This window comes from Phocoena sinus, chromosome 1 (genome assembly GCF_008692025.1).
Source record: "Phocoena sinus isolate mPhoSin1 chromosome 1, mPhoSin1.pri, whole genome shotgun sequence".
Lineage (NCBI taxonomy): Eukaryota > Metazoa > Chordata > Mammalia > Artiodactyla > Phocoenidae > Phocoena > Phocoena sinus.
The window spans coordinates 151,785,697-151,811,333 of record NC_045763.1 but is presented as its reverse complement, the minus strand read 5'-3'; the positions used below and the strand labels follow the sequence as shown (position 1 = coordinate 151,811,333).

At 51.7% G+C, this 25,637-nt stretch overlaps 1 protein-coding gene across 5 annotated transcripts; it reads right to left on the bottom strand.

Moving 5' to 3' along the window:
* Window positions 1-335: 335 nt before the first annotated feature.
* On the bottom strand, window positions 336-24,547 carry SLC41A1 (solute carrier family 41 member 1). 5 transcript variants are annotated; one of them, XR_004351928.1, is made up of 12 exons: window positions 23,619-24,004; window positions 20,918-21,939; window positions 13,095-13,202; window positions 11,871-11,942; window positions 11,083-11,227; window positions 10,798-10,944; window positions 10,011-10,158; window positions 9,086-9,165; window positions 8,437-8,571; window positions 7,983-8,131; window positions 2,313-4,604; window positions 336-497 (listed from the first exon to the last, which is right to left on the bottom strand). XR_004351928.1 is itself a non-coding variant. In XM_032646988.1 (12 exons), the coding sequence occupies exons 2-11, from the start codon at window positions 21,290-21,292 to the stop codon at window positions 4,419-4,421; spliced, it is 1,545 nt and encodes a 514-aa protein (XP_032502879.1). In that variant the 5' UTR covers window positions 21,293-21,939; window positions 23,619-24,004; the 3' UTR covers window positions 2,021-2,518; window positions 4,376-4,418. The 5 variants fall into 5 exon arrangements, 4 of the variants coding, with proteins under 4 accessions (XP_032502879.1, XP_032502873.1, XP_032502865.1 ...); XM_032646988.1 differs by lacking the exon at window positions 336-497 and having other exon boundaries at window positions 2,021-2,518; window positions 4,376-4,604; XM_032646982.1 differs by lacking the exons at window positions 336-497; window positions 23,619-24,004 and adding an exon at window positions 24,470-24,546 and having other exon boundaries at window positions 2,021-4,604.
* Between the last annotated feature and the right edge of the window lie 1,090 nt (window positions 24,548-25,637).

Genomic DNA, 25,637 nt, shown 5'->3' with positions numbered 1-25,637 from the left:
AGCCATATATTTTCTTGGGAGTCATATTAAAATATTTTATCTTTAGATAATGTAATAACATATACTGCACTAAACAGCACTATACTGTGATTGCTCAGTTACTGAATTTTAGCCGGAGACAGCGGGATTTCAGGAGACTGTCAGCTGACTGATCTCAGGGTTGGTGGTGTTGCCTGTAATTATGTTGCAAAAATATCATCAGGGATAGGCTGGCGCCTGGGAGGCTTGTTTTTAAATGTCCACTGGAAGATATTGTCTATTTCTGTAGACAATTATCATTTTACAGCAATACAAGGTGTCTCAAGGGCAAAACAGATAACAGGCACCATATTTTTGACCATTTCAGTACGTTTTAATGTTCTCTATACAGGTACACCTTGGACACCTCTTTCATCTGGCTCCAGGCATGGTGGGAAGGCACCGGGCTGAGAGAATCCTGGGTGTGAATCTATGACCTTGGGCAAGACACTTAACCTCTCTGGGCCTCAGTTTCTTGCCTGTAAAATGGTGATAATATCTTTTTTGCAAAGTTTTGAGAGATAATATTGCAGTTGAATGAGGCTATTATTTAAAAGTATATCACAGAGTATAATATACTATATATTAAATATTATACAAATAATAATTAACAAGCAATTATCCTCTTTCTACTAACCCTTAATGGCCTTACTAACATATTACTGCTTTGAAGAGTTAGTCCCAGAGTCCAGGCCCGTTATAAAAGGCTGATTTCTTAAATGTTTTCACTAGAAAAAAAAGGGTAATTATGTGACGTGATAGATGTGTTACTTAACTCAATGGGGGGAATCCTTTCACAATGTACTCATATATTAAATCACATTATATACTTTAAATATATTACAACTTTGTCAATTATATCTCAGAAAAAAGGGCTGATCACCAAGCTGGGCAATGCTCAGCACTGTCTGCTTTATACCATTGTCAAGGATCCTTGGGGGAGCGTGTCCTGCTCGGGCAGTGGTTCCCAGCAGAGGCTTTGGCGTCAGACAGATCTGGGTGGGACTGCACCGTGACTCTACCCTTCCCTATCTGCCATCTCAGAAAAGCTGCTTCGTCACAAACGTGTGCGTGTCTCAGAGGGTTGTGTTATCACCCCCTGCCCTGCAAACCACCCCCAGTCATGCGAACCATTTGTAGTTCCCCAAAGCACCAGGCTCACTTCTCTGCTTAGCTTACTGTTTCCTCTCCAGGACGGTTCTCTCCTCCTACATGCTGCTCCTATTCTTGTTGGCTTCCTCTAAGACTTCCCTGCCCCTCAAGACTTGGTTAGGTGTCCTTTCCGTCTGCCTGCTCCCCAGCAACCCTCGGGTTACCCCTATGGTCATAGTATTGACATTGCCTAGTCATTGGCCCACCTCCCCCTCACTTCAGAGTTGACTAGTATGTTGGGGTTTAGTGTATGCCAGGCACAGTGTCTAGTCCTTTATGTCAATTATCTTACTGAAGTTGCTTAACAACCCTAGGAAATACGTATTAGTACAGATGAGGAAACTGAAGCTCAGAGGGTAAATGGTCTGCTCAAGGTCACACAGATCAACGCAGACGATCTGGGATTTGAATTCACGCCTGACTCCAAACCCTTTGCAGTCAATTGTAAATTGCTAAGAGTTTACAGGGTTGAGCACAGTGAAAGCATGTGCAAGGGCTCAGCAAAGAATGGCTATTATTATTTGACCCAAGCAGATTATAAACCTCTGGCAGGAAGGAATCTTAACCCATAGGTGCTTGCACCCTTTGCACAATACCCCAACCGAGGCTGAGTCAGTGTGTGGAGAGCAAGGACAGAGTAAGGCTTCTGGAATATGTCCCAGAGCAGCACTGATTGCTTCTCAATAAATGGCTGATGTTTTCTATCACGCATCTCTGTATTTAAGAAATATTTCTTGTCGCACTCTGGCCCCTTTCCACTTCTGTGCGAGGAGGGGGTGGGACTACAGAGGGGGCCCAAAGCAGCAGTGGAAGCTGCTTTTTGATGAGACACACAGGAACCACCAGCCACCTAAATAAACGTCCTCTTTATTTTACCAAATATAATTTATCAGTTACGTTGACATTTGTCAATTCAGTTATAGTCACTATAAATAATTGTCATAGGACACAGTTCTGTAACTTTTTAAGGATAGAAGCGTAAACCAATGTTGCTCCTCACAGCCAGGCCACAAGTCCATGCAGTTTGTGCAATCGGGGGAAAAGAAATGGATCTTCCACGAAAGTCATGAAGTCCATTTTCTTTCCCTCTCACCCCGCAGTCCTCCCTCTGCTCACACACTCAGGGGTTGGGGCACGCCTACCTTCTTGCTTTTGTGGCAAAGGACACTCCAGAATCCCCCAGGGCAGCCTGGCTGAACTCCAGAGATGAGGAAGCGGTGAGTGACTGGGGCAGGGGTGGCCCACACCAGAGGGGCACGGCCTCAGGGGCGGAAGAGTTGGTTTTGGTGCCTGTATAAGAGTCTGTGTGCAAATGGGTTTGGAGGTGGAAGACAAGACGAAAGAAGGCCTGAGGAAGAGCAGAAACAAGGCCAGGCTGGTGTTAATAAACTCTGCTGGACACAACCCCAGCTAGATAACCTCTATGATTCCAATTCTAAAGTTCTAGGCTCTGGAAGGTGGCCTGGGTGGAAATGGAGGGAGAGGAAAGTCTCTGGAAGTAAAGGGCAAGTTCCTGGGATGAGGCATGGTAGTGGTAAAAGTCAGGGTCACTGCCTAGCCTTCCCCTGGAGAGGGGCCCTTTAGGCTACAGAGCGGAGGGCTTAAGGGAAAGCTGTGGATAGACAGGCTAGAAAAAAACCTGCATCCAAACGCCCAGATTTGTACATGTGAGTGTGGACAACAGAATCCTGATCTGTTCACGGTAACGTGTGGGGGAGGTGCAGAGACTCCAGTGTTCTCCCAGTCTTGTGCTGGGCAGAGAAAAGTGGAAGCAGTTGGTTGATATCCAGCCTTCTAGTTCTGAATCCTCTTTTGCGTGGCTGGTGAGGAGATGGGGGGAAGGGAGGGTGAGGAAGGGGGGTTTAGGGAAATCAGCAGTGGCTGAGCAATGGGGCTAGGGGCTCTAGCCGTGGTCAGTGTTGTGCACAAGTGGGATCCAGGAGTGGAATCTAGAGGCGGAAGCTGGCTCGGTGACAAAGATGGAAATACAGCAAGGAAACTCTCTGCCGGATTGAAAAGGGCACATGGCCTTTATATCTAGGAACGAGGCGAGGTTAGAACTGTGTTTCCCTTACTGCTGGCTAGTCAGTGCCTGTGTAAACAGGACCTGACACGTAGTAGGTACTCAACAGACAGTGCTCAACAAATGTTTCAGACCGTGCCTGCAGAAGACCTGCTCTTGGGGAGGCTGTGTATTTGCTGAATGAATGAATGAGTGAATGAATGATGAATGTGGGCAGAAGCCAAGAGAGAGGAAAACTGACCTCCATGGCATGAAAGAATGAGCGATTTCAGGAAGTGACAGGGTCTAAGGTGACCACGTGATTATGTCTTCAGGAGAACAGCAGCAGTGAAATACCCCTGGTTGCCCTCAACCTCCCAACCATTTTTCACATACCCATCCTCCGTCCCTAATCTTGGAACCCAACCTGGCAAGCTCTGGTAAAGGTCGTGATTAGAAGCATTTAGAGATAAAGGTTGAACAGAGATAATCAGTTCTCTGGGCCCAGGGAGGATGTAGATCTTGGCAAACTATGGGTAGACATGGGTCAACAGGGAGACCAGGCCACTGCTCATATCTTCCTGAATGAGACAATCAATTGGAAAGAAGATCAAAGGGAGGGGGCTGGTGGTATTTATCAGGCAATTGGGTAAGGAGCATGTACACAATTTAAGGAGTTCACCTCATTCTTTTTGAGAGCAGGGTAGAGAATAGGGCTAGGATTATTTGGGGCCAGGAGCATCTGTCTCCTGCTTAGTGCTTTGAAGTTGGTCCATTTCTAGAAAAAGTATGTGTGTGTGGGAGGGGAAGGGAGAGTGACATTTATCCCTCTGTTCAACCGAAAAGAAAAAAAAGAAAACAAAGACAAACCCCCCAAACCAGAGCCCACTCACAGAGGCTGAGTTTGCTAAAGCTAAACCAAATGTCCCCAGATCCCAGATGGAAACCCCTGCCCCAATCCACTTCACCTGGAGGCACCCACCATGAAATTGCACTTGGTGATTGTCTCAAAAATCTACTTGTACTATTCATCTCAGTCCATCTGTCCTGCCTGAATTCTTGCTCTACAAACTTGGCTCAATGTATAAAAATTCCCATTGAAAATAATGAGAATTCGGTATCAAAGTGAAGTCCTAGAAAGAGGTGGGAGTGTCGAGTGGGGTGGGGTGGGGTGGGGGAAGAGAAACCAAAAAAAAATTTCACACAGAAAGTGCAGAGAGGTGGAGAGAAGGCCGAGTGACCAGGCTTAGTCCCCGACATCCGTGTCTCGGTCCCCAATGAGCCAGAGGACATGGAAGCTGAGTGCTAGGAGCCCAGTGCCAAGCAGGTCCCCCAGGGCTGTCAAGTACGGGATGGAGAAGTTGTCCGGGTCCAGGCCCCGGCCCCACATCCAGTGCACCATCCAGTCTGCGATGTACAGGAGAATCAGCACCTGGAGAAACAGAAGGGCCCAGCCTGCAGCCATCCCCTCTCTCCAGGGGGAGACAGAGGCCATGCCATCAACCCATTCATTGCATCACAAGGCTTGACTATCCACAGTCCTTAAGCTGGGACAGCTCGTCTCTCTGCCCCAGCAACCCCTCTATGTTCCTTCACCCCACAGTGACCACCTTGAACAGATGACAGGAGTAATTCAAGTTCTTTGGGAAGGAAGAGGCCCCTACTCTGTGGAGTTTCCCACATCAGCATTACATTCTGCTCCCAAATTTACTAAACAAGAGGCTTCCTAATTGACATCCCACTGGTTGCAGGAATTCAGCCCTCTTGCCTCTAATTCTGGGTCATCCTATCCTCAGGTCACTCCAATTCTTGCCATGTTGGCCTCTTTGGGAGCCCAGCAGGGGGCTGGGGGTTGGAGTTTGCCTTTCATACAGGGATTTGTCCTCAGAGCAGAGTGGAATAAGGACGGCGTTTGAGGCTGCTGCCGGCACAGCTGTCTGAGTAACAGTTGATTATCCCAAGCTGCCTTCCTCCTGACCCTTCCCATTCTGCTGTTGTGGGCTCAGAGAATGCAAGTTTATTTTAACATTAGTCCTAGCAAAACAGAATTAAGAATGAGTCGGCTAAATACAAAGCAGACAGTGCATACCAATTCAAAAGACGTTTTGGATTATCTGCTGCTTTGATTTATCTGTGCCCTTGCTTTTCTTCCATTACTACAGAAAATTAAGAATGATCTAGATTAGAACCTTGCTAGTGGGCCCAGGAACGGTAGCATCAACAACAGCTGGGAGCTTCTGAAAAATGCAGCATCTCAGGCCTCACGCTGGATCTCCTAAATCGGAATCTGCATTTTAACAAGATTCACACGCACTTTTAAGCTGGTGATGAACTCGGTCTAAAATATTCTGGTGGAGTGGGCTGGCCTGCATCTTTGATATAGTCTGCATGATTCCTGACATTTGGGGATCCCCAAATGACTGCATCTGCGTGAGAATGAAACGGTTTCTAACGGTAAAGCTCCAACACAGTCATTTGGGAGGTTTTACTCCTGACTGTACTTTGTAAATACTGTGGTATGCAAATTCTGCCCTGAGGGGCTCAGATGCCGGAACCAGGGCCACTGGGGGATCCAGAAGCCAGAAGTGATACCTATTTTTAGGCAAACCTGGTTGCTCTCCTGTCTTCTCTCCAAGGAAGCCAGAGGTTACAGTTCTAGCACCTTCACGTTCCACCTTGCCCCACACACGGCTGCTTTGGACTCCTGTGGCCCTGGCCCCAGCCCTGGGTGAGGGCCAGCCCCCCATAACTTCACACCCTGGCCAGCAGCTGCAGAAGCATCCCAAATAAAGAGCGTGGCCAGAAGGACTTCGGGACGTGTCCCACGAAGGGAATGGCGACAGCTGTCCCCACATTCCAGCCTCCCCAGCAGGCCCTGGGACATATGGCTGGGAGGGGGCAGTGAGGGGATCAGGAAGAACCTTTAGAGGGGATCAAGTGCCATGCTCCGGCCCTGCACAGGCTAGAGAAGACAGTAGAGGTGAGAGTGTCCCCCAGCGTGTTCACAATGGGGAATGAAGCAGGGCCCATCCTTCCCGACGTGGCCAAGGGCTACCCTCCAGCCACAGACCCTCGGTACACACACCTTCCCTTTTCCCACCGAGTGTGCTTCACCCCAACTCACAATGGGACGTGGCAACTTGGGTAACTGCCGCGGGGAAACTGCATGTGGTTGGCCCAGCCCTTGCTAGGATGTCTTAACACACAACATTTCTAAAGTTGGGGATGAGGGGTTGGAGTTATGGATAAGGGCTTATCAATAGGGGACTGGTTAAATGAAACTATGGCACGTCTATGCAACAGGAGAGAATGCAGCCATAAAAATCAGGGTGTTCTGTTCTTCACATATGGGTGTGGAATGATCTCTAAGATAAATTGTTAAGTGAAAAAAGCAGGGTGTGGACAGCACTATAGTGTGCTACATGTGCATTTAAAAAAAAGGAGGAAAATAAGAAAAATATGTATGTTTGCTTGCATAAATATAGAATAAACTTGAAGGATACATAAGAAACAGATATAAACAACAAGGTCCTACTGTATAGCATAGGAAACTATATTCAGCATCTTGTAATAAACCATAATGGAAAAGAATATATATATTCTTATATATATATATTCTTATATATATATATTCTTATATATATATATTCTTATATATATATATTCTTATATATATATATTCATTCTTTTATATATATATGTGTGTATATATATATGTATATGTATATATAAAACTGAGTCACTTTGCTGTACACCAGAAACTAACACAACACTGTAAATCAACTATACTTCAAAAAAAAAAAAAAGAAACAGATAACACCAATGACCTGTGAGGAACAGAACTGGATGGCTGGAAAAAGCAGAGAAAAGACTTTTCACTGAGGTTTCACTATGAACCTTACAAATTTTTTGAACTATGTGACTGTTATTACCTATTCAAAAAGCAAATCTGTAGAAATTGAAAATGTGATACTAAGGGTGAGTTTGGTTATAAGGGGGTTGCATAAGGGAGGCTTGTGGTGATGGAACTGTTCTGTATCTCGACTGTGGTGGTGGTTGCATGAATGTACACGTGATAGAATTGCATAGAACCACACACACACACACACACACACACACACACACACACACACACGAGTGCATGTTAAAACTGGTGCAATCTGAATAGCGTTGTGCATTGTACCAACACTGATTTCCTGGTTTTGATGTTGTGCTATAATTATGCAAGATGTTACCACTGCAGGGAACTGGGTGATCGGTACATGGGATCTCTCTGCATTTTGGGGGGCAACTTCTTGAGAATATATAATTATTTCAGAACAAAAAGTTGAAAAAAAGGTAATAAAAAGCCAGGGAGAAAGTATCCTAGTATTACAGAATGGCAAGGTTGGATGGGATCCAACAGATTATCTAGTGCAGTGCTTTTGACACGTTTTCAAGCTGTGAAACCCTTTATTCAAATGAAATCTCCCAAGGAACCCCAGCATGTGAACAGAACCACATGGAGCTGTGTGGCCAGGCTAGAGGGGGTGGCACCTGCCTGAAGTCCACCACCTCTGGTCCACTCCTCTCAATTTACAAATGTATCACTGAGCCTCAGAGACGTAAAATGACTGAGCAAAAGTCACCCAGCATGTTAGTGACTTTGCTGGAACTACAGCCTGTTCTCCTGAGCCCCTGTCCAGTGTTTACCGGCCACACAGTCACAGAGAAAGAGTTGGAAGACTCTTTCTGGGCCAAGCCTGGACCTCCCCTCCCATCCATGCAGGGCAGCCCTGGTCCCCGCCCCCGTGCCCCTGCCGGTCCGTACCTGGAGCAGTGCAGCTGTCATGTAGAAGACGATGAAGATGAGTGTAAGAGTGGTGTGCCCGCCCTGCATACAGCTGATGGTGTAGAGGAACACCAGATGTCCTGGGACCACGAGGAGAAAGAGGACCCGGGCCGAGCGAGAATTCACATCTGGAACCAGGGGAGAGATGGTGTGAGGAGGAGGGGAGGAGGAGAACGGGCTCCAAGAGGCCTTTCAAAGTCAGGAGGTACCACGCTACACTCCAGGGCAGCAGACAGCTGACTATCTCTATGTCTCCATCCCATGGTCCCCAGCCCCCAGGGTGACCCAGGAAAGGACAGCCTTCCTGCCTGGGTTCTGCCCTCCAGAACAGCTGGTACATACAGCCCAACAGAGAAGGAGAACCTACATATGCAGGCCCCAGCTGTTTCTGAAGTGATGGAGTGAACCTAGGAGGTGGGGACTCTGGCATTACCGGGACTGAAGAAGGTGGTACAAGGGCTGGGGCAGCGGCGAGGGGCTTGCCCAGAGTTCTCCCCTGGCATTCCGTTCATGTGGAGGAAGGTGGAGATGCGGCTGGCCTGCACAGCCACCAGATTGCCCCCAACACCTGCGGAGACACATAAGACCTGAGACGTGGGGGTGGGGAGTGGGGAGGGCACGACCCATTCACCAGACCCCAGGAAAAGAGTGAGACACTAAGAAGGAAGACAAAGACACCCTTCCTTCCAGGGAGTCTTCCAGGCTCCTCCCATCCCCCATGCTATGGAAAGGTGGCAGTCCCACGTACTCCTAACACGGCTGAAAGTGCAGGAAGGGACACAGGTGGATCTGCAGACTCAGGGAGCCTGCCTTCTCCATCAATGCAGAGTGTACACCTGCGGTCAGACACAGCCGAGGGGACAAGGCCCTGCCTGGCTCAGCCCCTCTCCAAAGCTCTAGCGTGGACCCAGGCACGCAATGCTCATGCGCTGGTTCCAGTAACAGTTTCAAGTAGCAGTTCAAGTCGTGAACTATCTGAGCTGGACTCTCTTGCCTGCTAGAAGCCTGACTGATACAAAGCCCCCTAAATCCTCTGATCCCGCCCTCTTCTTTCCCCTAGGCAGCTAACGCCAATACCTCACCATTAATCACAGGTGTGAAGACAGCCATCCCTGCAAAGTTGGGGTCTGAGACAGTCTTGTCCAAGATGAGGCCTCCCACACTACACAGACACAAAGACAAGACACAAAGACCACTGAAGGCTTCTGTTCCGGACCTCGGGATGAGAGGTACAGGTCCATCTGGACGTGGGCAGCAAGGTGGCTCCCAGGAGTCCCTTGTCCTTCCAGTCCTCGCCTCCCCTTGCCAGACCAGCTGATGCTCCTGACATACACACTGGCGCAGCACCCGGAGCAAGCTGGGGCAGGCAGCTGTCTCCTTTACCCACCTCCCAAGTTGGCTAGAGGAGCGGCCTGCTGTTCTGCCTGCTCAGTATGATTTCCCCTTCTGGTAACAGTGCTGGGCTTTTCCTCAGGGAACCACCTCTCTCAAACTCAGTCACTGTGGTTCGAGTGACACTGCTCCAATGATGGTGAGGCCCCAGGCCCATCCAATCAGAGCGGCACATCCCTAAGGCCACAGTGATTGGTTCGGGGATAGCCACATGACTGGATGACAGCCAATGACATTCTATAATGGGACCCTGCAGAATCGTTGAGAGAAAGAATCCCTGCTGGAATCAGTAAGCGTAAGGAAGTGCAAACCTGAAGCTGCAGGCCAACACAGAGAAAAGCAGAGCTGAGACATGGAGAATACTGGGGCCCTAATGATATCATTTATGTCCCTGAATCCAGCTGTGCCTCTTTAGTTCTCTAAGCCAGTGTGTTCTGCTTTCTAATGAAACCCATTTCAGATGGCTTCTGTCACTTGCACCGGAAGGACATGTGACTGATCCAGTGTTGAAGGCATTTCTAGGGTCTGTGCCGCACTTCCTCTTTCTGGGGCTTAAAAGTGAGTCTGTGGAAGGGAGGGGGAGGGGGAGGGTGGGCATCAAGAGCCCGAGCCTACCTGCTGATGGCCATGGCAATGATGACAGGCTCCCAGCCTGAGTACAACACCTCCCTTGTGGCTGGGCTCCGTCGAGCCAGCACCACCCAGACAGGCAGCAGGGCCACGAAGAAGGCACACACCAGGGGGTAGATATATTGCCAGACATCTAAGAGAGGCAGAGATGGGAGGGAGGTGAGCACTGCGGCTCCCTGCTCCCAGCCTCCCCCTGGCTCAGCCTGCAAATGCCCCAACTGATCAACAGTAACACCACACTAAATGCCAGTAAATGTATTACCTCATTTGATGCTCACTGTAAACCCGGGAGGTGGATGGGGCCAGCCTTTTCCATTTGTAGATAAGGAAGGTGAAACCATTTGTAGATAAGGTCACCAAGGTGAAACCTCCTCAGACATTGAACTTATTAGGGGCACAGACCAGATCCTAGGTTTCTTGCTTAGATTCCCCAGAAATCCCTATCTCCCCTCTTCTTCTTCATTTTGCAAGCAGATTCCAGCCTCTAGTTCCTTTCCTTTGCCCTTTCCCCCTTACCCCGCCAAGGTAAGTGAGAATATACAGCACCAAGCATATTTCTCAAATACTCTCACCCCTGCGCCTGCTGCCTGCATGAATGTGAGATAAGTACTTAGCCTCACCTCTCTAAGGCAGGGAGTTATTACAAACTGTGCTCCAACCAAATAGTTAAGAACATAGAAGAAATCCTTACACATGTGCAAGCCCACTACCATCTCTCCCAATCCCACCCAGGAGTCCACCCTGGTCACACCCTTGATTGCCTCAGCCTCACCCTGCTCCAGGTAGAGTCCCCAGCTGATGCCTGAGAGCAGTGCCAAGGTGATGAGGTCTCCCAGGCTGGCAGCAATGGGCGTGGCCACATTGTCTGGGTTGATTCCAATCTTGCGAGAGCCAATGATGACTCCAATCATGATCATGCCTGGGGAGGAAGGAGAGGGGCCAGGCAGGGTAAGAAGAGATAATGGGGTATCAACCAACAAAAAGAGAGACTGGAGGTTTAGTTGACACCCCTGGGGCAGCCCTTCCTACACCCCTGCCCCTCCCTTCCCTTCCTTACCCAGTACCAGGGAGGCAATGAAGGCCGTGGCCACGCTGCTGGCACAGAGCAGGAAGGCATGTGGGATACTGAAGTGGCCGTCAGGGATCCAGCCAAAGACAACGGCTGCGATGGACGCCAGGAAGCCCACCACCGTGGCCTGCACCTGAGGAGGGGAGTGGTAACTCGGAGAGCAGAGCGTGTCTTAGCTGAGGTCACTGAGCACTTAAAAGACCTCTTCCTGCCCTCAGCAGCCCCAGGAGGCAGGCGGGGCTGGTCTGTCCAGTCCTCCCAGGCTGGAATGATGTCTTTATTTATTTAGTTTCACACCAGACACAAGTACTGGGTAGTGCACCCTGCAGGAACCCAGGACATGTTACTGGCTGAATGAGTGTTCCTCTGGGGATTGGGGGAGGTTCAAAAGAGCCTGAGACTTCGGTCCAGACACAAGGCCTGGGACTCAACGGGGAAGACTCCCAGTTCAGAACCTGTGTGGCCTCATGGGGAGATGGGACAACAGCAGTCAAGGACCTGCAGCACTCCCGAGTCTCCTCCTGAGTCTGATCTGTGGGGACACAAGCCCTCTGCACCACCGGAAGCCAAGAACTGACAGTGGAGATACTGGGGTCCGCCCCATCTTGGCTGTTTTCCTGGGAAACCTGGTTACCTCCTGGAGTCCCTTCGGGAGAAGCCAGTTCAGCAGGATGCTGGAGCTTTACTCAGGAGTCGGCCGGGGCTGACTTAAGCCTTTCAAATTCCTGACCAGGGAGGAAGCTTAGCCCCGCCGTCTCTGGTCCCTGCTCTCTTACCTGGATGAGGGCCATATTCCCAGTGATCAACCGCCAGAGCTCCTTGGGTGTGTCCATGTGCCCGATGTTGGCCTGGGAGAGGGAGGACAAGGGTCTGGAGTTCCCTTGTCCAGAGCTGGAGCTCCCTGCAGGCTGGAAAAGGCCTGCAGCTCCATCCGTTAGGACCTTGCCTGGATCAGCAGGCAGTGCATGTGACCTAAGACTCTGGGACCAGGACATGACCCCCCAGGGAAAGTGAAGCAGGGTCGAGGGGCTGGGGTGAGAGGGAAGGAGCAAAAGAGCCTTCAGCTCCTGCCTCTGGCTAGGGTTGGGAAGGGGGCTCCCAAGGCAGCCTCCTCTTCTCCCCTCCTCTCAGGACGGCCACTGAGCAGAGGCCGATTCCATGCTCTGCCCTGCTCACCTGGGCAGCTCATTCCCACATGGGTTAAAATGGCCTGATCCTTCCCTGGCTCTGAAGCCAGCTTGCCATCTTAGGGGAGAAAGGTCAGCTGCTGGTGCAGGACGGAGGCCACGAGAATGTTTGGGGAGGAGTGAGGCGGCATGGGAATAGGCCAGGAGGGCAAGTTGGGGAGGGCTAGGCTGGCTGCCACTTCTCTCTGCTGCCTTCTCCAGGCTCATGGCCGTGCAGGGACACCCCTGTCACTTGGCTCCCCTGGCCTCCTGAGTTGTACTGCTTCCTGCCTCCCACCCCATGGGGCCTGTATCCGGTTCAGTCTCCGAACCATGACGGCCGATCTAAGAGTCTGGGGAGGTGGGAGTGATGAGCAGCCCCTCCTCATCTATTCCCTTACAGAAGAGCAGCCTGCCATGGGGGAAAGGGAATGGGGTTGGAGGGGGGCTGGGAAGGCCTGGCTCTGCTCCTGCCCAGCTGCAGAGTAGGGCTGGAGATCAGAGGAGGCCCCCATCTGTGCAGGTGGAGGCACCAGCATGATGCTTGCCTGTCAAAGCTGCACAAACAGTCACGAGGCGGGTTGCGAAGCAGGGGGTGGGGCAGGAGGCCAAGGATAGCTGGGACATCCAGAAACCGAGCCTGGGAACCACTCTGGGCAGGGAGCTCCTGCCCAGGGGCAGGACAACCGGCCTGGGGTCTCCCTACTCCTTTCCACCCCAGACCCACACTGCAGACCTGGACAGTTGAGAAAGGCCTGTGGTGATCTCCTAGTCAGGCTCTGTGCTGCCCCCGAGTCCTCTGTGTGTCCCATTCCTCCCAGCCAGGACACTCACTGCGGTGGAAAGCCTTGATGCCAGGGTCATTTCCAGGTTCCCCTTAAGCCCCAGCAGTGCAGGCACCAGGATGAAGACCTCTGTCACTTTCTGGAAGACTTCCCAGTGCTGCAAGGCGAAAACAGAACCCAGGCATTTCAGGGCCCCAAAGGGCTGGCATCGAGGTTGAACGTGAAACTGAGTCCTCCTAAAAGTGAGTTCCTGTTCCAAGGTTATGATTAATGTCTTTATCCAAAACTTTAATCCCTTTCTTGTCCCTTCTGACCTCAATCCTGTGCTAACTGAACACCAATCAGCCAGAGTCAGGTGACTAAGATTTCTGAGGTCAATCATAACATCATTAACGTACACACTCAGGCTGTTTCTCTAGGTCAAAATGAGCTAACAGACCCTTGGGTCATGGACCACCAGACCATAGACTCTTAAACTCTGAGTCCCAAAACTACAATTAAGAAATGTCACAAGACGATGATTAACCCCAGCTTCTTTGTTCTTCCCCTTTAAATCCCCCTCACTCAGAGACCAAGTGGGAGTGGATCTGAGGCTTGTCTCCCACTCCCTTGCTTGGTGCCCTGCAGTAAGCCCTTACTTTGCTGCGAACCTGCTGTCAGAGTTTGGCTTTCTGTGCTGTGGGTACAGGAGCCCTTGTTCGGTTACAACTGGATAGTCTGGGAGCAGGGGCTTGAGGAGAAAATGGAATCAGCAGGGAGTGAGCACGTCAGACGCCTTTCCTCCAGGAACCCTGGAAGCAAACCAAGTCCGTGGTACTCCAAACAACAAAGCCCCCCCTCCTGCCACCCAGAACAGGGGAGACGTGGAGGGTCCCTTCCAGTCAGGAGGCCCTAGTCCGTCTCTGCTTCTTCTGCCTGCTTTGTGGAGCTGGGGGAGAAGACGGCAGGGACCCACACAGCTGAGTCACCCCGGGCTGGCTTATACTCCAGAACTCCTTTGCGATCCCCCTTCCAATTGTCTTCAGTCTGGTTTCTCTGTGGCCTCAGCCTTGAGCGGTGTTGTCTCAGCTGTTGAGCACTGGACTCCATGGGGCTGGGGTTGAGGAGATTAGAGAGTTTGTTTGGTTTCTATCTATCTCCAAGGGCTTTGTGCCTCAGCCACAGCAGCTCTCCTTTAGAACAGGCTCTGAATTAACACCGTGGCCCCCAAACCTCAGAGTGTTGGTCTGCAAGAGGTTTTTCATTCCTCCTCTGCATTCTCTCACCCTACAGACCTGCCCCAATCTCTCAGTCAGGAAAGGTAAGTGTACCCCTGCAAGGAAGAGCACTGGACTGGGAGTCAGGAGACAGGGATTCCAGCCCTGAGACCATCAGGCCTGGCTCTCCTACCTATTTCTTCAGCTAACATCTTTTAAGTCTGCACCACGTGCCAGCCTAAGGCTCTATGTGCATTTTCTCATTATAGCCTATCAACAACCCAGTGAGGTAGGAGCTATTATTATCCCACATTGTGAATGAGGAAACTGAGGTTCAGAGAGCACTGCACTCCTTAGTGCTAAGTAGGAAAAATGTAGGAGCCAGGATTGGTTATTTGAAAGCTACTTTAGTTGCAGTTGAAACTGAAGACTTGCAAAAAAGGCTGGGACTGGGTTGCCCCAGGGCAATGTGGATTCCTTTCCCCGGGCCTTTAACTGTTTTAAGCATGGAAAGCCTTCAGGTTTGGAGAGGGGAGGGGTCAGGAGGCCAGACAGAGGTATGCAGGCTGATCAGAGCATCAAGGTCAGGAGGCAAAGTGCTCTAATGAGCAAAGGCACTGGACTGAGAGTCGTGGGTCTCCCACAAGAGACCACAAGGATAGGCCTCATGCTGTGTCCCCAACATCCTCCCACAGAGACCAGCAGGGGTACCTTCGACAAGTTATAAGGGCCTTGAGCTCTTGACTATAAAAGGTACACTTCAGGGACCAGATCAGATGGTCCCTAAAGGCAATTCCAGCACTGACAACTCTATAGTTAATGATGAGCAAGGCTGCAAATCAAACGCACAATGAGATATCACCTCATACTCATTAGGATGGCAACGATTAAAAAACAAAACAAAATAGAAAATAACAAGTGTTGGTGAGGATGTGGAGAAACTGGAACACTTGTGCACTGTCGATGGAATGTAAAATTGTACAACCACTATGGAAAACAATATGGCAGTTCCTTAAAAAATTAAGGAGAGAACTACTATACAATCCAGCGATCTCACGTCTGGTATATACCCAAAATAACTTAAAGCAGGGTCTCGAAGAGATATTTGCACATCCATGTTCATAGCAATATTATTCACAATAGCCAAGAGGTAGAAGCAACCCAAGTGTCCACTGACAGATGAATGAATAAACAAAACATGGTCTATACATACAAGGGAATATTATTCAGCCCTAAAAGGAAGGAAATCCTGTTACACGCAACAACATGGATGAACCTTAAGGACATTATATTGGGCTTCCCTGGTGGCGCAGTGGTTGAGAGTCCGCCTGCCGATGCAGGGGTGCCCCGGTCCTGGAAGATCCCACGTGCCGCGGAGCGGCTGGGCCCGTGAGCCATGGCCGCTGAGCCTGCGCGTCCGGAGCCTGCGCTCCGCGACGGGAGAGGCCACAACAGTGAGAGGCCCGCGAACAGCAAAAAAAAAAAAAAGGGCATTATATTAAGTGAAATAAGCCAGTCACAAAAAGACAAATATTATATGATTCCACTTATATGAGGCATCTAAAGTATTCAAATTCCTAGAAATAGAAGCAGCATGGTCGTTACCAGGGGCTAGGAGGAGGGGGAAAAAGGAAGTTCATGTTTGTTTAATGGGTGTAGAGTTTCAGTTTTGCAAGATAAAAAAGTTCTGGAGATCTGTTTTACAACAATGTGAACATACTTCACAGCACTGAACTATACATTAAAAATGGTTAAGATGATAAATTTTATGTGTTTGTTACCACAGTTAAAAAAAAAAGAGGAGCACGGAAATCAGAGGGGGCTAAGGCCAGGATTAGAGTCCAGGGGAGGCTGGACACTGGGGAGTCCTATAAAGGCAAGGACCTCTCTTTTCCTGTTAGAGTTCTTTTTGTGGGTGTGTGTGGGGTGTTGATGGCAGGGGGAGTCCCTATCAGGACCCAGGGGAAGGGCTCATCTCGCTAGGGCTGGAGCGTATCTGTACCTGAGCTCCTGGCCTAGCTCCTCACTGGTGGAAGGCGCAGGACTTTTTTAGGGAAGGCTCTTCTTTCTGAAAACTAAGGATGGGAAAGAAACCGCCTGTCCCCCAGCCACAGTTGCTGAGCTTTCAGGCACCCACAGGAAGAGCCAGGAGGGATGCAAATCCCTTTTCATCCCTGGGCCCCCAAAGAGAAGGCAGCCCCAGTGAGCCCCGTCTACGCTGGAGGAACTCGGGGACTGTTGTTCTTGGACAAGGCCAGCACATAGCTCTGGGGCGCCAGCTCCCAGCAGGCAAGGCCGTGCTCAGCTCTACCTCCTCCTCCCTCACCTCAACTGGACACGCAGCTCCAGAGACGAAGAATTCTCTCTGCTCCCCTCCCCGCCCCTCATAAGGGTGGCTGACCTATAAGGGTGGTTTGGAAGCTCCGCTCAAGAGCCCAGCCTCGTATCCCCTCCTCACTGCATAACACCTACCCCTCCCAGCTTCCAAGCCGCAGGCTCTGTGAAAAGCTTTGATCTCCAGGTAGGCGAATGTAAAATATATGTACTTATTGGCAGAGTGAAGGAGCACGGAAAGAAATACTCCAAGTGTATGCCAGCAATATTTTCTGAATTGTTTGTAAGGTATATTGTTTGTCTTTACGATTAAGAAAAAAAATGTATGAAGCTCAGCTAAGCCCCTCCAGCTGCCTCTATAAATACTCCCAAATCCCTGCATCTCCCAGCTCACAGGCACCCTCTCCTTCAACTACACAAGGACCTAGAAGGGATAGGGTTTTAGCAGCGATAAGATTCGGGACAGACAGGAAAGGAGAACCAGCGGCTGCAATGACAGCCCTATGCAGAAGTCTTCCCGGCCAGCCAGGATACAGCCCGGAACCTCACACCCCCTGTGCCCCTACCCAGCAACGCCCTGAGTTGGCACTCGGGTCAAAGTAGCCAATGCCTACACACATACTTTCTTCACCCACCAAAGCCTCTCAAAGACACAGCTCAGGCAGGGGAGCCTCTGATATGTATGTACACACACACACACACACACACACACACACACACACACACACACACACACGGCTCTGAGAGAGCCCAGGAAGCAGGCTGCCCTGAGGTGAGGAGTGGGTAGAATGGGCAGGGGCCCGACAGTGTCTCTCCTTCCTCCTTTGGCCTAATTCAGGCCCATCCTGTTCATCCTGGCTGGAAGTGCCTGCCCCGGAGGTCAAACCGGTCAGCCAAGCCTTCACCCACACCTTCCTGCTCTGCTGGGGATGGAAAAGGGCACGTTCCAGGAAGCACTTGGAGGGAAGTGGGGACAGAACACATCGACACTGCTTCTCAGAAATGCAGCTCTTCTTCCCTTTCCTTCTCTGTCCATGGATACAGGGGAGTGAGGGCTCACTGGGCCCTGATATTTTGGGGCTCAGGGATGAGACAGTTCCCTTCACACTTAGAAATAATCCCAATTCAGAACAATCACCCTAAGTCTCACACCTCAGTGGCCCTGCTGCTACTTCATCCTGATACTTCCATCTTGCCTCTTCCATCCCTCACCTCTTCTGGCCTCAAAGACAGACCCCTGCCTGCCTCTGAGTGCTCTGCCCTGAGCCTTCCCCTCCAGGGAGACAGCAGCAGGGAAGAAAGTCACAGCTTGGAAAAGCTGGAGTCAAGGACATGAAGACTAAGATCCCTAGCAGCTCTGAGAACCAGGCTGTGGGAGAACCTGGGAAGGTGGGCTGGAGTTACCTTTCAGGGTGAGGAATAAGTCAAGCTCAGATTAGAGTAAACCCAACCTTCACCTGAGGCTTTCCCCCGCCACCTGCAGACATCCTCTAGGTGTCCAAGGAGAAGGGCCTCAGGGCAGCACCCGGGTACAGAGGGCTGTACAAAGTGTGATAAAATGGGTGGACATGTGGAACCTGAGTGTCCTAGCGAGGAATGCCAGCAGCCACGGGGGCAGGCCAGCCATGAGAGGAACGCTTCTTTCCCACTCCACTTCCCTAAGCCCATGCTTGCCATCCACTTTCATCTTTGTAGACTCTTCTGTATACACAGCAGGGAAGAAAAGCGAGAGGAGGAGGTATTTTGGGGAGGGGGTGTCTCCTTTCCTTGGGATCCTCAGCAAGTGAGGAGTGAGTCAGGATAAGGAGCTGGGAGTCTCACCTGTTTTAACACAGCTGGGTATTCCAGTGAAGGTTGGCACACCACCTCCTGCCACCCCCATCCCTCAAAAGGCTGACAGAAGAGGGGAGTGAGATGCTCTGCAGCCGCCTAGGACCAAACCAGGAGGTGGGGCAGGGCATCTGCAGCATGGAGGCTCCCAGATCCCAACCCCCTTCAATTCCAACACTGGGCCCAGTCCTGCTTTCCTTCCCAAATGCTATGGGAACTTTCAGCCACGGTGGGGAAGTTGCAGCAGACTGCAGTCCACTTAAACCTTTCCTACTTTTGGCCAGTACGCCAGCCCCTTATCTCACTGCAGAGGCTGGTTCTACAGGCTGAGTGGTGAGGAGGGCAGATAAGAGGAGAGAGAAATGGGCCTGGGGAAGAGACTGGGGCTTCTGCAGCAGTGGGGAAAAAAGGGGGGTGCCCTGGACCAAGGAGACATCTGTACCAACACGGCCTTCTGCTCAGCTGCTCTGAGACACTGGGGACACTCTACGGCCAGCTCCTCCTGATGGCCCCAGCCTCTTAGGGCCCCAGATTCTGTCCCACTGAAGGTCATCTTAGCTTGTGAAGGGGGAATGCGGTGTGAATCCTTAGAAATTGTCCTGCTTTTCCCGAATCCGAGATTGTCAGACACCGCTTTTGCCCCCTTAGATATGGAATAAGAATCTCCCTGTGGTCCCTGATCTTTCTGCTCCCACCCCTGCCATGATATAACTGCAGCCATCTGCAGGGCCTGCTCCAGACCAGCTGTGGCAGGAGGCTGGGGGGACGGGGACAAGAACAAACCAGCCATTGTCATCCATACCAACTGGACCTTAGCTTTGGGGTGGGCCTAGGTGCCACACTGAGGGCGAATGTTGGCCCTCTGTGGGCACACTGGTCAGGCTCCAAAGATTCCCTACCTGGGTTTCTCAATGTCTCAGGACCATGGGTGAGGGGTGGAGGTGGGCAAGGGTCAGAAGTCTTTTCAGTGTGTGAGATGGGGGGAGGGAGGGGCCCTCTAAGAACTTTTGTGCTTTGCTCATTTTAGAATGTAACTCCAGCTGTTCCCGATTCCAGTCTACGCTGTTCTTCGGGGAAAGACAAAGAGAGCAGACCCCTCCCAGAGTCTTTAACCAACTGGCGAACCACAGCCACGGTGAAGGCCATAGAGGTTAATGGCATAGGTTCTGAGTCAGATGACCAGGGACAAGTTACCTAATCCCTCTGAGCCACAGGTTCCCTATCTACACAATGGAGATGGTTATGGTTCCTACCTCATGGGCCCACAGAAGAGGCCAACAGATGCTCCCCACTACCGTTCTTACTATCCAGAAAAGAAAACAACCCCTTTCCAGGTCACCACCAGATCCTGGTTCTATACCCTTTGGAGGCACCAAACCAGAACTGGAAAACTCTTAGAATGAAAACCAAGGCCACAGGAAAGGGATGGAAGAGGTGGAGAACTGCTACCCTGGTCTCATTTCTCCTCCTCCCATTACCTCCACTCGCTGCCCTAGAGGGAGCAGCTACCAGGGGGAGGAATCCAAAGCCCGCCTTCCTAGCTTCTGACATGAGGAACAATCCCCCAGATAACAGGTTAGGGGAGAGAGCAGGAATGACATAAATGTCATCCTCATTAGCAACCAAAGCTGCAGTGTTCTCCCAAGGACTCAAGCCAAAGTGGTCCAGGTAGACACCATTGAAAGAACCACCTAGAACCAACCACGCTGTTTCCTGGGACAAGGGCCTGGTGAGACTTGCCAGCAGGAGTCTTTGTATTACCACATGCATCGTTGGTAGGGTTGGATGGGAAAAGGGGAGGGGATGCTGAACTCCATGTCTTCCTGAGAGATTCCATGAGAGATTATATTTTGTCCCCATATATGTCACACAATTAGCACTTCTATGTCTCATCACACCAACACCGCCCCCACCCCCGCAAATCATGTATCAGACAGCATGTGCCCACCCCCGATCCCCAGCAAGATCCTGCCAAGGTTACAGGCAGACAAGCAACACAAAATGCCTTTAAGAACCTTCCCACTTAATTTGAGACCCTCTTGGCAGCTGGACAAATTCCTGCCCAGCAGGGGGATGAAGGGGAGACTTGAAACTGAGCTTTCTCCTGTGGGTATCCTTGAAACCCCAAAGTAAAGGGAAAAGAAAGTATAAAGAGGAGACCTATCTAAATGTCTCCTACTGAGCTGGGCTCAGCAGAAATGCCCAGGAGGGATGGCAGGTAACAACCCTATTCCATCTCTCCTCTTCCAAGCCTGAGCTCTGGAACCAATTCTGCTTCTGTTAAGCAATACTGCCCTGACCACCTCCCTGGGACTACTGAGCTTCCTCAAGGCTTCTGTAGAAAGTAACTAGACGAAGAAGAAGCCAAGGACATGATCCAAAGGGAAAAGTACTCCAGGAAACAGCAGCTGCTTCTGACAGGGAGGTGGAAGAAAAGCTCCAAGAGACAGTTTCCCAGGAGGAAAAGGTGGCTCCGGGCTCAGGGTCAAGAGCTGCCCTCCCCAGGTCCTACCTGTACGATGTCCAGCACCATGCCGGCAGCCACAGTCCCAAAGCCTGCCAGAAGGAAGGGAAACAGCACTTGCAGCCCGATGGAAAAGGAGGTCTCCTTGAGCGGGGAGGGTGGTGCGGGGCCACGGTCTGTGCTGACGTCGTCACTTTCATTGCTCTGGCTCCCGTTCTCCAGCAGGGCATCCTCCTCCCGAACCCCCTTGGCGTTGGCGCGAGACTCAATCACCACCACCTCTACCCCAGCCCCATCAGGCCCCAGGAACTCTGAGGTCCCGGCCAAGGGCTCTCGCCCGGGGCCATCTGAAGGGCAGGGTGAGGCAGTAGGGCCAGTCCCGTTCAGCTGGTGGACGTCCTTCGGCTCCGGCTTAGAGGACATGACGGGAAGGGAGGAGGAGAAGGGGGGAACTCTTCTCTCTTTGTTTGCTTTCTCTCCCTTTCTAACTCTGGAAAGAACTTAGTCTTGGGGTGAACCCAGGCTTGGTCGCCGCGGGACCTCTTCCCACGGCTCTCCGCTCCTATCAGGTGCTGCAAAAACTGATCCACCAACAGGCAGCCCCATCAAGCACTGAAGCCACGAGCTGGAGGGGAGCAAGAAACTCCTCACCAGACTGCAGCCGGCCACTAGGGGTGCAGAAGCCTGACCCAGCTGGCCAGCGCTGTGCTTGGGGGAAGCTTCTCTGGCCTCTCAACTTCTTTGGTTCTCAGTGCAGGCTTCTCAGAGCAAGGGCCATCCAGAGTAGAAGAGCCCAGCTAAGTCTGGGGTGCCCTCTGAGGTAGCCCTTCTTTCATTAAAGTAGCTTGAGTTGAGATCTTTCAGAAGGCAGCCTCGGCCTGGGGCTGTGGCTCCTTCCCCCGCCTCTGGTTGGGCTCCTTCAGCTTCCCACAGCTCCTTGGGCTCTGCTGGTCCCAGGGCACTGTCTGCTGTCTCTCTCCTTTTTTCCAGGGATGTCCTTCCTTCCTGGGAAGACCTTGCGCCTTCCCAAATCCCTGGTCCTTAAAGTCACAAGAATCTGTATGGAACACCTTATGTATGAAGAAAGAAGACAAGAAAAAGAGAATGTTACGATACAGCAAAGGACAGCTCCTACTGGGAGAATCCTCCCACAAGGCAGGCATAAAGAGTTTGCTATTTGCCTTCCTTTTTTTCATTAAATCACCCATTCCTGCCCTGTGACATCTAGATGCCCAGAGGGCACTATGCCTGCTATGTTCCCAACAGGCAACCCACTGCCTCACAGGGACCACCACGGTGGTCAACAGCAATGAGATGTGGCCAGCCTGGGATTAGGGAGATGCTGCGCAGGAGACCCTGGCATTGCCTTCTCAGTGACCGGGGATGGGAAGGGATGTCCTGGGGGAGATCCCTTCTTGAATGCCCATTAAGAACCCAAGATTATTAAGGTGTGGTCTCCCAGTGGGGTCAGTTACAAATTCAGTCACAAGCTCCCTGTAGCCACCCTGCTGTTGAAAGTGATTGTTTATAGCCACACAGGGCAAATAAGCAGGGAGAATTTGATCACTGAGTGAAGGTCCCCCGACCCCTAACAGCCCCAGCCCCTGAGGAAAAAAAAACAACAACTGGGAGGACTTCCTGGGCAATGGGGCAAGGCTGCCAGACCAAGGCCAAGAGCCAGAGGCCTACCCACTCCTGCCCTTGAGAGTCAACAGTGTTACAGAAAGCTCAGACACTGACTTGGATCCAGGCCTCTGTTCCTACTTCTCTCCCCCTGCTCTTGGCCTTGTGAGCTTGTCAGATAGGACAAAGGTGTTATCTCAGTTTGAAGGGAAAGACGGTAAAACTACTGGTTATTATGCACACATTTCAGTTCTCTAGGTTCACCCTGTTCCCCAGGGTTATTGAGAGTTGGATATAATGTAATTCTCAAAAAACAAAAAACAAAAGCACCATCCAAATAAATAAGTAAATAAAACAAAGCAAAATGAAAAGCAAAGCAGCATAAGCCAAAATGCACTTGCTCCCAAATGCATGTCTCTCTAGCTGTAATGGCCCCACTTTTCTTGCCTAAAGGAATCCCCAGGCCTTGATCCCACCCTATTCCAGCTCACCAGAATAGCTCTCCAAGTAAAAAATAAATTTAAAGAGAATTTCCCTAGGAAAGATGAATAGGTCCTTAAGTATTCCAAACACACACAATTAGTCAACTCCTGTTTGGGAAAGGGTGGATCAAACTCCAGTAACTGGCCCATGGGAACTGTTTTCTCTTTCTAGTCACTCACGTCACCAGGACTCCCTTTTCCAGTCTCCTGAAACACTGTCCTGTGGTTCTTTCAAAAACCCTCACTAGAGATCCAGGAGGAAACCTCTGAGCAAGAGAGTCCACTGCCCCTTGCCAGAAAAGTTTCTGAGTCCGCTAAAACTTGACCCTCCCTCCTCCTCCCGTCTTCCTGGCAGGTCACCTAACCTGGAAGGGGGGCTCGAAGGAAGAGAAGCCAGTCCCTCACCCCACTCCTTCCAGTAACGAAGACTTCAGATGGGCCTAAGGCCATGGGATGAAAGAAGCAAAAGTGACCCAGGATGCCCTGAGGAGGGGACAAAAAAGACCGTCTTAGTATCCCCAAACCCCGGGAGGGAGAGGTATCTGGGTGGCCCTCCCGCCTCTCCCCGATTCAGACTCTGCAAATGCGCTGCGCTCCAGGTCTCCCGCCCTCGCCACCCACCCTCTAGACCCAACAGGACTGACCTGCCCCTCGCTGGGAAGGAAGGGGGGCGCCTGGCGTGTGGCAGCAGGGACCCGTGGTCTTGGGGGGTGCAGGGATCCCCCTCTTCTCATCACTCCTCCTCGGCAGTCCTCCTCGGCCTCCGGCGTGCCCCCCACACCCCCAGCCAAGGCGAGCGTCCAGCCGCGACACCCGGCTCGCTACATTTCGCCTCTGCGTTACTGCGAGGCCGCCGCTCCGCTTCCACGAAGGGGAGGTGGTCAGGGAGGGAGTGCAGGATATACCGCCTTGCTCCCGGGCGGGGGCTGGGGGACCCGGACGGGGGACCGTGGGGCCGAGCTCACTCGCCCCCAATCGCTTCTTGCCCGGGGACTTGGGCCCGACTGGTTGGCTGCTGGGGGCAAACGTGATCTGGGGCAGACTGGGTGGCACCCCCCCCCATCAAAAATAGATTCTGGATGGACAACTGCAGCAGCCAATAGGGGGCGGGGGAGGGGGCGGGCTCAGACTCGGCCTGGCCCCTTTCCTTCGCTTCGAGCCGCGGAGGCGGGGCGCCAGCAAAACGCAGTGCGAGGAGTGACCGGAGCCAGAGGCTGGCTCGCGGGTCCCAGCGCCCATCCGCCGGCTGCTTGAGGTTCCCGCTCCAGGCGCCTTGCCACCTCCCTCGGGCCCGCCCCGCCGCGCTGGGACCTTTCCTCGCTCTTTAAAGCCGTGTGCGCCTGTGCACGTCTATCCCTGCATCTTGAATGTTTCCTTGAGCCGGGGAGACTGGGAAACCTCCCCGTGAAGCCAGCCATCTCTGACCTCCGGGCCTCAAGCAGCCATCCCCGTGCTCTTAACCCCGCGCTTGGTTCCCGGAGAGAACCGTCCCTACCTTGTTCTCGGACACAGCTCCTCTCCTGCTGGCTAGTCTCCTCGCGCTTCCGCCAGAATCCGCATTCCTCCAAGCGCGTGGCTCAGCCTGATAGAACCGGCCTTAATAAAGTCCCAGCCTTGAAAGGGGCGGGAAGAGGGGTCAGACTCACCGCTGTGGTCCCACACGCAGCAACTGAGGTAGGGGCGGGGGGGGGGGGGGTAGCCTGGCTTCCTCTGATCCACTGATCCTGGTGGCAGCATGGGAAGAGATGTCTCCGTCCCTGCCTAAACGAAGTCCAACTTTCCCTGACGCACCTTATGGGATCAAAGAGGGGTGTTCCCATTTCGCCGTTTGCCACTTCCTCCCTGGGGTATCTCTACCTCTCTGACGCAATTTCAGTACAGGTTCTTTTGGGGATGTTTTTGTGCAGGGGGTGTGACCTCCCCCATAAAGGAACCGCCTCCCCCATAAAGGAACCGCCACCCCCAGGTTTTCCCCTCTTGTCAGTGGAACCTGTGACCAGTGGTTCCTTCCTGTCATTTTCCTCCCGGAAAGTGGCTAAGGGGTGCATTCGAGCATGACTCTAGACCCCTGGATGGGTTTTGGAGTAGAGGAGTGCCTGGGGAGAGAACACAGTGCTGGGTATGAAGCTTTTGGCTGCGCCTTCCTCTTTCCGAAGTACACGCACCCCCCCAGCACACACAGCAACAGGGGCAGGTGATTCCCTTGGGCAAGGATGGCAAACGTGTACAACCTAGCTCCTCACCTCCCACTCTAGTCCTCAGGATTATTCCAGCTTAGCTGCTGGGAATTTGCATCAAGGGCCTGAAGTCTCACAGCACCTAGTAGAGAAAATGTCAGTGTCAAAACTGGGGTTCTAATTTTGGCTACAAACACTGAGTCTCTCCGCCTGGAGACAGAAGTAACTGCTAGACTAGGAAACATTGGGTTTCTTCCAAAGGATCAGTTTTTCAATAGGTGGTGTAGGGATGGGTGGGGAATTAAGGTTGATGTATCTGGAGAGTTTTCAGTCAGGGGCTGGAAACAATTCCTGCTCCATTCAACAGTCTTCCCTGCTCCCTTTTCATCTTGCCGCAGCTAATCCACCTGTATGTAAAATCTTGATCTGCCTTCTATTCCCTTCCCACCTCCTTGTTTTTTTTATCCCCCTGAAACAGTTCCCCCT